The sequence below is a fragment of the Halichoeres trimaculatus genome, unplaced genomic scaffold, assembly GCF_033239565.1.
Source record: "Halichoeres trimaculatus isolate MK-OKI-2021-1 unplaced genomic scaffold, fHalTri1.1 fHalTri1_scaffold_19, whole genome shotgun sequence".
NCBI lineage: Eukaryota > Metazoa > Chordata > Actinopteri > Labriformes > Labridae > Halichoeres > Halichoeres trimaculatus.
In genome coordinates this window covers 20,500,022-20,510,979 of record NW_027437197.1, presented here as the reverse complement: position 1 = coordinate 20,510,979, position 10,958 = coordinate 20,500,022, and the positions used below count along the sequence as shown (strand labels likewise).

Below are 10,958 nucleotides of genomic sequence, written 5' to 3'. Positions count from 1 at the left end.
AAGGTGGATTTCTCTCCCTGCCTCGCCACTCGGAAATCAGCTTTTTGCATTATTTATTGGACAATCATCAGCATTTCAATATGGTAAATCAAATAGTCACAGTAATATAACTATGGGCAGTCGTATCCAAAGGGCCATCATCCCACTCATTATTCATTCATTTTGTTTAGAGGTAGAGTCGGCGGGGCTCGTGAGATTCATAAGTTGTGTAATCAACATGTTTTACTGCGGGCTCGCGCAGAGGAGGGAAAGGTAGCACGAGAGGAAAGGAAGAGAGTGAGGCAAATAAAAGGAAAGTAGCAGAATTTACTGAAAAGTGACGGGAAACACAGGTGGAGTATTACCTCTTAAATCGAAATGGAAAGAGTCGAGATGTGAGGAAGTTAGAGGAGTTGTCATCACGACACTGAAGAGAAAGTTGTGACATTTAAGTCTAGAAGGTGGATCCATTTCAAGACCTGCTTTTTGGGGAGATTTGTTCCTCACCGCTTTAGTAACTTTCTGTACAACCCAGGGAAAATTCAATTCTGGCTTGTGTCTGTTAGATGATATGCAATTTTGGAATTGTAAAAAAAAATAAAAAATACAGTAACCAACTCTTATTTCATCCAGATTGGCCGAATGACATGTTGTGTCCGAAAACAAAAAAAAAGCCATAAAAGATTCCAAATCTAAAACTTAGTTTTGTATATTTGTTTGTGGAAGTATCTTTCTTTTTTGATTCCATAGTCTAAAACAAATCTAAATCCACCCAAACACAGCTCAAGTCTCAGTTTTAGCAGCAGTGGCACCTCCTTTTTAGCTCCCATGTAGCACAAAGGTGAAAGGTCAAGTGCCTTCCCACCACAAAGAGCAAATGAGGCAAAAGTCTGACTGATCTTGACCTCCATGTATGGTTATTCACACATTAGACCTACAGATAAAACCGCAGCTCACGGTGAGGCAAGTCCAGTGTTTGGGCAAAAAGGAATGAGAAAAAGTTAAGTCACATTTTGACCAATTTTTGATAACAAAATATGCACAAGTGGTCAGATGTTTCGATCAGTTGTTGGGGAAATATTCCAGAAGTGACAGCTCATAACAGCTTAACTGAACTGAGAGTCGCACAACTACACACTTAAAGTTCTGCACATGTGAATCTGTGAAACTGCATCACAGAGTTTGACGAGTGAGGCGCTTTGCATGCAACATGATCTGTGATTATCACAGCGATGTAACCATCACTGAACGGTAGCATCACACACCACCAACGTGCAGCCTCTCTGGATTTCAGCACTCTGCTGCAGAAATGTCCACTCTCAGACGACGGCCACATCGCTTGTTGTTCTCTGCAGCAGCTCAAAACATGGCTGAACAACTAGAAACTGATTCCTTTTCTTTCCTCTTTCCTCTCCTGAGCTGACACTACCATGTCTTCCCTCCACTGACGCCAAGTGTAGGGAGGGAATTAAGTCATATGCGTTTAATGAATCTTGACTCGGAGTCCTCCAGCATATATAATCATGCACAAACACTGACAGAAGTATTAGCTGCTTGTGTCATGTTTTATTGTGCTGAGACAGACATGTGTAAAGCCTAACTGTACTTTGAGTCAATAGAGAGAACTTGTGACATTGTAATGCACCCTTTCAGCAGATCTGCTAAATGTCAGCAAACTGGTTCTGAATGTAATCCCAATTTGCCTTGGAATTAGCACTTTACACTGACGATCTAATTATTTAGACAATTTATTGCCTGCTGCTAATATCTCTCAAAATAAGCTGTTCCCTTCATCTCGATCATGTGATAAATGTGGGATCAGGGAGGAGAAGTCGCAGACATGCCTCAGAGCCTGGCGTCACTTCTCTGCTGTGACAGCCTAACGGAGAGGCTTTGTGACAGCGCACAGGCCAGCCACTGCCGCTGTATGGAGGAGTCTGAATCACTTACATCGCTGCACTTACACTCTATAGGATGGAGGATGTGTTTGAATGAGAGCAGCGAGTAAACAGACGTTAAAGATGTGCAGGCGCACTTTTTTGTTTATACCTGAGGCAAAGGTGCGGACCTGGACCGTCCCTGGGCTTTGAGTGAGCGTGGCGTCATTAAACAGGAACTATATATTATTAATCTTTATATTCACGGTACATTGTGCTATATGTTATCATACACCTGTGTTTCATTGTCTTAATTCACCTGATTGAAGTAACTCGCGCTGTGACGCACATGAACTGTGCCAACCGTGCGCACATTATAAAGTAAATGTTTCTTTTTTGTCTGTTGCACATTGAAAACGCTTTTTTATATTATTCACAAGTTTTGGTAATCTGTCTCTTACTTGGCGGGGAGTTTAAGTAAAAGTTTTGTGTTTTTCCGGGTAACACGGGTTGAAATCTGCGTTTACCGAAAGCTTCTTTTTATTTATTTATTTATTTATTTTATTTCATTTTTTTTTTAAGCGTAAAATGCGCCACGGGGTGCTTAAATTAAGAGATATAGAGCAGAAATTCAAGCTTTGAAGGTATTTGACTGAAAAGCGCAGCCTCAAACTTTTGGATGCACCGATGTCCAAACAACCGAACAGCCTCCTGAGGATACAATTTAACATGAATTGAAACTTTTTCTTTAGCATTCTTTCCAAATCGTGTCTTTATTTAAAATCCAGGAAAAAGGAGATTATTCGAGTATTTATAAACTAAATCATTTTCCTTTGTCGAATAAAAGTAGGTATTAAGGTGGAAATCTCTCTACGATCAGTGATTTGTTAATAAAAGATTTCTTATTTGAATTTCAAAACATTTTTATCGGATAGAGGAGATAAGAAAGGTGTCTCTTAAATTAGAGCTGAATAAAAATGTTGTCTGATAAGTACAATATTTGTTTAGTCTTAAAAAACGATCAAAAACTCCCGAAAGGAAAGGACAGAATTAAAGCTAAAACACGACGAGGCCTGACAGTTATTTAGTAACAATTTGATACAATAACTTTTAACTCGAAACAAATTTCAAGGAGACAAAGTGCCTCGTGGAATTTGTTTCCATCCTTTTGCGCAAACAGGCCTGCTGGTCACAACAACCTCCCAAACCGCTCTGAATTTACAGAATAAATTAAATCCAGAGAAACAATTTAGCAAAGAATTTGATTTAAAGGTTTTATTTGTAAACATTAAATATTTCTTTCTCTCTAAAGTTTTTGAATCGGGCACCAAATGCGTTACAGAAGTGGTTGAGTACATCATGATGTCAAAGATGTGGGCCTACATCACACACTCATGAACCTCTCCATATAAGATGGACTTTATCCAATTTTCCAAAACGTGTTAAATCAAAACTAGCTAGACGTTTCTAAGACATAAAACATAGACAACGTGCTCAGCATGAACTCGAATGGGTTTGAAATCGTTTTAAATTGCACCATGCTTAGTGTAGCTCTTGGCAATAGAAATAATAAATATATAGAAACGTTTATATTCAACAGCAACAATACTTACAGCACATACAAACAAGGAATGTCTGACAGTTTTACAAACACCATGGGTCCCTCATTTTCTATACACATGAGATATTTTTCCACATATGCGTCATACATAAAAGGAGTGCCATAACTACGAATCTGTATCAAATCTAGCAGACTACATAGTGTCCGGTATATATTATATATAGACATCACCTCAGCAAGTGCCTATAAAAGAAAAAGAAACTGAAAGGAAAAGAAAAATCTAGAACATGCGTTGTCTTTTCTGGATACTTTTTGGGGATCCTGTCAGAAACACATAGGCACGAGTCAGAAAAGAAAAGAGAATTAAATCTTTTCATTGTAACAAACTTTGTACACGTGTTATAAACCGATGCGTTGGAGGCATCACATAATCTCGTAATATACAGTGAGTGTGTTTGTGTGCGTGTGTTGGTATATATAAATGGGATATATTACAGCTGGGGATGCTGAAACAGTGGAGCCGATGTTAAATCAACTGGAAGTGATTGCAAAAATCGGATTAAGTTTGGTGTCAATTTAGAGAGAAATTCCCGGGATTATTCTCCTGTTTGGCACTCAAGGAAACAATTCCAAGGAATTTCAAAAAGGCCTACAAATCTTCATCTTTCTGCCTCTGCTTCGTATTCTTTTTCACTGAATTCTTACTCATATGCTGTGTTCTGTATCTTGCAAATATTCAGAAATAATAACGTCAGAAAGTCTGACCCAAACAGTCTTTTGGAAGTTCCAGCGAGTCGGACTCAGAAAGGTAGGGTGTCGAGGAAAAGTTTGTCAATTATTGCTGGCGGAGGGACTAGATCTTCTAGTTTAAGGTAAAAGATACGCTGCAGACCTTGGGTACATAGCGTGCGCAGTTCAGGGAGCTTTCCCAAGAGTTTTGACAAGTAGTTGGGACGATTCAATCCACCGCCATTGAATGTCACTTGATCTTTGAGGCAGTTGACTATCTTGTTCTGGAGGTCCTCGACTCTCTTGGGCTCCTTGAGTCCGTGTCGCTCTGAAATCGAAAGGAAATGACACTCAAATTACTTCCGATGCATTAACTCTTCTGTTTCGCGTGCGTTTTACGCAGAGAGAATTTTGGAGGCAGAATCCGCTCTTTACGCACCTGTTACCATGGCCAGAGCTGCGATGCAGGAGAAAGCTGAGATGTCTATGTTCATGCTCTGCAAGTTGGAAGAAAACTCCGCGATGGCGTCCACCCACTCCCCAAATCCACGGACACACTGTAGCCTGTGTAACACTACTCCATTACAAAAAATAAGTTTGCCTTCCACCGGGTTGGACCTGCAATTAACAAGAAAACGCCGTTAATTACGCACGGTAATAAACGGGGATTTAAGATCCGTCTTATTATTAGGCAGCTAATAAAACCCCAAGCAATGAAGCTTGAAGGAGGAGCTGATGACTATCCAAAGCCCGCTTTGTTTGCTTTAATAATTACGCGGCTCACCTGTACGCCAGCCGCAGAACGAAAAGTTCCAGGAAAGCAGATTCAAACAGGAGATCCTGGTCCTGCTTCGGTAGATCGGAGAAGCCGGGGATCTTCTCCGCCCAGCCCCGGATGATCTCCATGGAGCCCGTCAGGAGATCATAGAACTGCTGGATGTGCTGAGTGTTGTCTCCAGTCATTTGGTAGTCAGGGTTAGCCTGGAACTGGAATTTAATTTAAACAGCGCCTTAATGAGGTCCTTTAAAATATATAATCCGTGAAATTGCAAATGGCCATTTCCAAGAGGGAGAGAGTGCTTTTCTACTATTAAATTCATGTCTTCTTTTTATTAAGTTCTCCATTTCAACGTAATTTACTTAGGGAAAATATGCCACATTAAAGCCTGAGAAAGTTAAGAATTCAGAGAGAAAAACTTAAAGGCAGTAAATTGTTTCCCAAAAGAAGTTTAAATTAAAAAGGCCGTAAATCTCATTCCTGCTTCTATTTCCCCTCTCAGCTCCTCACTACTTTTCTTTATAAGTGTGTGTTTTATTTCTTGGAGTGTGGTACTTGACTTACTCTGGAGTAGTCCAGAGCAGACATGGAAGGGTTGGAGTCCACATGGGCCCGAACGAGCGCGCTGATGAGGCTCACCGGCGGCGAAGGGGGGGAGGGTTCCTGGGGGCTTTTGGGTTTGGATGGCAGGCGTCCTCTCCGACCTTTCAGATTATCTGTCCGGACAACTGCATTGGTAAAAAATAAAGGCATCGACTTATTATTCCTGAAAATGCTGCTCTGCGTAAAAGCTTTAAATCTGAGTTAAATGACAGTCCAACACCTGACCCGCACAAGCGGGAATATAAACTCACTAATGATTTAACACATGGCCCAAACCAGACGTACCTTCTCTCACCATTCCGACGACAATACACTTCTGGAAACGGCAGAACTGGCACCGGTTTCTTCGGCGTTTGTCAACAGGACAGTTTTTATTCGCCAGACACACATATTTAGCATTCTTCTGAACAGTACGCTGGAAAACAGAGACGAACAACAAGTCAGTCTGAGGGCCTATATCACCAAGACACGTAATAAATAAAACACGTAGACCCATGCACAGGTGATACAAACTTGAAATGAAAATAGAAAAGATGGTTCCGATTAAATATCGGTCACATCTCATGTTTGGGCGCTTTGAAGCAACAGGAGGAATTACAGCCTGCACAGACACGCTTAAGCTTCTGTTATGTTTTTCTTTTTCTTTGGGGTTAAATATATGTGATTGTGTAAAGTTATTTTACGCACAAACTTTAACGTGTTGTGTAAAATTTGAAGTGCAACCCGCTTTGAAATTTGTGATTGGATTAAATATGTTAAAATGGAGAATATTTCAAACTCACACACGCCGTGAAAAATGAAAAGCAAACATTAAGTGTTAAATATAACAGTGACACTGATGTCTGGTGGCTGTCAAATCATCCCACCTTAAAAAATCCTTTGCAGCCCTCGCAGGTCCTCACTCCATAGTGCTGGCAGGCTGCGTTGTCCCCACACACCGCACACAGACCCTCGTTTGACGGAGATCCTCGGGACGGGGGCGACGGCACTTGGCTGTCCACCAGCTGGTGCGCGTGGCCGAGCTGGAGGGAGTGCGGGAAGGCCAGACCCGCCTGTTTCCGGAGAGCGCTCGGCACCGCAAAGCTCTGGCCGTCCAGGCCGCGGTGCACGCCGGGGTTGTCGTGGCTCATGGAGACGTGCAGCGGCCCGTCGAAGCGCATCTGACAGCTCGAAACGGGGGTGCCGGGCGGGGACTGCTTGAAGGAGAAGAGCGAAAGCCTCGACACCGGGTTCTTGCGCTGTTCTATCATATGAGAAGTGGCCGCAACATAGTTCTGGTGGAAACTGTGGAGGGAGCCCGGGTCCTCCCACATGTGATTAGGCTGGACCTGGAAGTTTGGCGTGCTGGGCGCGTGAGGAGAGGACGGTTTGAAGTACATAGGCCCAGAGTGAGCCATCATCTCTTCTGACTGAGGCGGCAGGTGGCTTTGCTGATGGTAGCTGTGCATCTGGACGTCCTCCACCTTGATGGAGGACTGCTCTCCAGAGTGCGGCATCTGATACAGACAGGGCGGTTTGACGTCGTAACTGGTGCTATAGTTGTCCATGAATGTACTGAAACTCGGCAGAGAAGTAGTAGCTGTGATCTCAGTGTTGGTCAAGTCCATGCTAAACTTCACAAACTCGGGTGTTAAGAAGTCGCAGTTGTATTCTCCCGCAGTGTGGTAGCTGTAGCTCTGGGAGGCAGGACTCGCTCCTTGAGGTGATGATCCATACTGAGCCTGGACGCAGGGCATGGCTGAAAGCAAGCCGATGAGAAAACATCAGAATTACCACAATAAATATCCCGAAAAGTTCAAAAATATGTCTTCCTAATATGTATCTTCTCCAACCCTTAAAAACAAACAGCTCCTTAGCTTTCATCAACTTTTAAAACACCAAATACCAAACGCCTATAAAAAAAAAAACATGTTTTAAAATTGTAAATAATTTTCGGTCATACCTCAAGTCTTCTGACAGTTTTTCGGTGACACTTGAAATGGGGGATGTCAGGAGTTGTATGGGTGTCAGGGTTCAAGAAAGCGGCTCTGTTCTGGATCTTCCCCTGATAAAAACACATTACTTTGATATTTAGTAAATACGAAATTAAACATTGTTTTAAAAACAACCACAAGGTCCCAGCTGGTGAAGTCAGTCAGTGACAAACGCGCACGAAACAAAACTATTTCCAATCACGCACAGCCAAATCCTCAAATGTGGATATAGGTGAATTATCACTCAGCTTCTCTTCTATGATAAAGTGACGAGCAGACCAACTTTGCGCACTTGACATTAGTGACAACTTTACTGGAATTCATGAAAACAGCAAGATCCGGGAAATTACAGAAAAAAAGCCAAACATTTAAGAAGTCTGAGTCACGCTTTATAAGTTTAAATCGAGCTTAGAAGTGGAGGGAAAACCGAAAGAAAAGGGTTTACATGACTCGTGGAGTGCGGTGAAAGTAAAGCGCAGATTATTTCTAAGACAGAAAAGCGTAAATCTTACCTCTTTCACATCAGGATCGTGACTTTCAATCCATGCGATAAGCATGCAGGGGGGATTCATCAATTTGTGTAAAAGCTCCAAATCACGAGCGTCGGTCCCCAACAATGCCAGACAGGCAGGAGGGCAGGCAGCTGAGCAGGCAAACCGTGTGACTCCGCGCACTGACAGCGACACGAGCTTCGACTAACCCAGTCTGGCCAATGTGGCTTTGTTTATGTGAGCTCTGGATACCGTGGCCCACGTGTTTCACAGCGCGACGTCATCGGCGTCGACACCGTCACGGACCAATCCGCTGGGGAGCTCTCCCAAGCCCCAATTTTTCTGGTGAGCATGTTTGTCTTGTGGTATGTGTTCTATGTTGCTTCCCACATGGACATTAAGAGGGATGTGGTGGAGGGTAACCCCTTCTGTGTTCACTTCACACACCTTTTGTGTTTGCAGGGGGCTTAAGTCACGCGTGGTTTGGGCTGATGTTAACCCACATGCGAGGCTTTCAGTCTATTTATCACAGATGTGCAAAGTAAAGGAGGAGGGACATGATTGGCTGGTTGATTGTGCAAATTTGATTAAATCTCTGATATATACGTTACTTCATTTAACTCATTTATTTTTCACAACACATGAACAAAATGTTTTATTACAACTTGTTAAAAAAAGCTGTTGCAAGTAAAAGTGAACTTCCAGGTTGTAGCAAATAAAAATCAGCATCTTAAAAAAAAAAAAAAAAAAAAAAAAAAAAAACAGAAGCATGCTAAATGACTACTACTTGGTCTACTTATTGCGTCATGGTCATTATTAAGAAAGAAATGTGGTGAGTGTATATTGGCACATCTAGGCACAGTTATGTCACAATGAGGTTTCTGTGCCAGACCCTCTACGTTTGCATAAAACAAGCCTAATGAAGCGGGGGTCAATATTATTCTTTGTTATCTTCTACGACAATTCTGTATTTCAATTGTGTTCCAAATTTAGACCTCACATGCACGGGGTGGGGTTTCTACAGGCCAGGCTGCCTATTCATAGTGCTACTGTGTGTGTGTGAGTGTGTGTGAGGGGGGAGGAGGGAGGGAGGGGGGTAATTAGTGGGCCTGTAGCCAGTTGTCATAAGGGGACCAATTTAGTCCCCAGAGAGGGAAATGTGATAGGAGCCAGCAAGAATGGAGAATGACGCAGAAAAACGCTCAAGTTGACGCAGTGGCCAAAATAATCTTTGGGCCTCATTGTTCTGCAGCGATGGAATAACTGATCTGAGTAATCTTACACCAGCACCTTGCAGCCAATCAAAGTTGGCCTGATTTTTTTTTCTTCTTGATGCATATTGGCCTGCATGGCAGCAAGCCAAAATAAAGAGTGGGAACTGTGCACATATAGGTTGCAACATGATGTGTAACGAGATGCATGCCTCTGTGCAGCAGCATGGTGTGTTATCATAGGAGACAGAGCAGCTTTTTCACTGCATGGCCTGAACCCAGTGCACACAAGGACAGAGTGTGCAGGGGAAAAAAGAGAACACTGTATATCATGGTTACACTCACCTCTAGAGGACACTATTGTTCACCAGCCATACATCAAGCAGCTCCCATTCCTTACAATTAACCTTTTAATTAACCCAACCCCATTAAGGCTGTGTGGTCACACCCACCTGCTTTCAGGTGGTAGCATCTGCAATTTGCAAATTCCCCACAATGCACTGGAAAAACCCAGAAGCTGAATAATGCATCATCTTTTCCTAGAAGTTGTAAAGTCTTCTTGCTTCAGCTGCTAATTGATCCTCTTTATTGCATCCTTAACAAGCTGTGTCCATGTGTGCCAAGATCATCTGACCCACCTGCAGCCATGTTTATTTACACTTCAAGATCCCGTTTGCCTGAGAAACCACATGACAGCGTGCTGCATGGTCACACCGTGTTTCTGTTATCCACTTACCATTTAGAAGTTGGAATGAAAACACAATTAGCAGCTTAATTGGCCGTTTTACTGAAGAATAATTAACTTCCCATTTATATGCACAATTAATTGACAGTCATTTGAAAGTGAGGAGTTGGTTTTAATCACACAGAAGTTATTTTCTGAGATTGTATTTTTAACTTTGTTTGAGGAAATGTCAACTGACATTACCAATTTTAAGTGTGTGGGCGTGCAACCTTGGGCTGAAAGTGTGTGTGTGTGTGTGTTTGTGTGTGTGTGTGTGTGTGTGTGTGTGTGTGTGTGTGTGTGTGTGTGTGTGTGTGTGTGTGTGTGTGTGTGACAGAGTGAGAGATGCATCTTTTCATTGGCTCACACAACCATTTGAGATTTTTATTTCTCTGCAGGTGAAATCCAGAAATCTGCAGGATGCGTCCTTTCTTCATGGATAAGACTCTGTGATCAGAGAAAGGTCACATGACGCTGGCGGTACAGTAAGAGTGGCGATGCTGGCTGCCTGAAGGCTGGGTCCTGAGGGAAAGCAGTGATCAGTACGTGATTCACAACACACTAATTTAATTACGTACTAATTTACTGATTATTATTTCTCTGTTTTGGATTTTCTGTTTGAAGCATTCGTGTGTGCCTGGGGTGAGATACAGAATTGTCTGATATAATACACCCTCTGTTTGGTTTTTGGCCACTTTTAACTGAATTAGCATTGACATATGAGATGTAATCACTCTCATGTTTTGCTCTTTGTTTGTTTGTAGAGGGATGCAGCAATTACATGAATTATTACATCAGAGAAACTCTTCAACACTGACCACATTCCTGCCTATGTGTTGCTACTTGTAACTCAGAGTTCAACATATTTGTATTTTAGATCAAATGTGACGCCACATCAAACCAATATACAGAAAAGAGTCCAACATGTTTCACCTCTTCCTGTTGACACTGTGGCACAATCTTTAGTTAACATTAGCGTCCTAAATCTGTAGGTTGAGCAACATGGGGGATGTAACAATGTGAGACCCTGTT

At 42.3% G+C, this 10,958-nt stretch overlaps 1 protein-coding gene across 1 annotated transcript; it reads right to left on the bottom strand.

The window, feature by feature from the left end:
• Positions 1–2,842: 2,842 nt before the first annotated feature.
• Positions 2,843–8,209, bottom strand: nr4a2a (nuclear receptor subfamily 4, group A, member 2a). Its single transcript, XM_074695570.1, has 8 exons — positions 8,013–8,209; positions 7,470–7,571; positions 6,394–7,265; positions 5,813–5,942; positions 5,489–5,652; positions 4,931–5,133; positions 4,586–4,764; positions 2,843–4,474 (listed from the first exon to the last, which is right to left on the bottom strand). Exons 3-8 carry the CDS (start codon positions 7,261–7,263, stop codon positions 4,218–4,220), a joined length of 1,803 nt encoding a protein of 600 aa, XP_074551671.1. The 5' UTR covers positions 7,264–7,265; positions 7,470–7,571; positions 8,013–8,209; the 3' UTR covers positions 2,843–4,217.
• Positions 8,210–10,958: the final 2,749 nt, after the last annotated feature.

Bases quoted from the DNA above. Each gene is read 5' to 3' on its own strand.
- nr4a2a (XM_074695570.1), bottom strand. From the start codon at position 7,263: ATGCCCTGCGTCCAGGCTCAGTATGGATCATCACCTCAAGGAGCGAGT. The intron at 5,134-5,488 runs GTAAGTCAAGTA...ATTAAATTCCAG, and splicing joins CTGCTCTGGACTACTCCAGA to TTCCAGGCTAACCCTGACTA. The intron at 4,765-4,930 runs GTGAGCCGCGTA...TGTTAATTGCAG, and splicing joins GTTCTGCGGCTGGCGTACAG to GTCCAACCCGGTGGAAGGCA.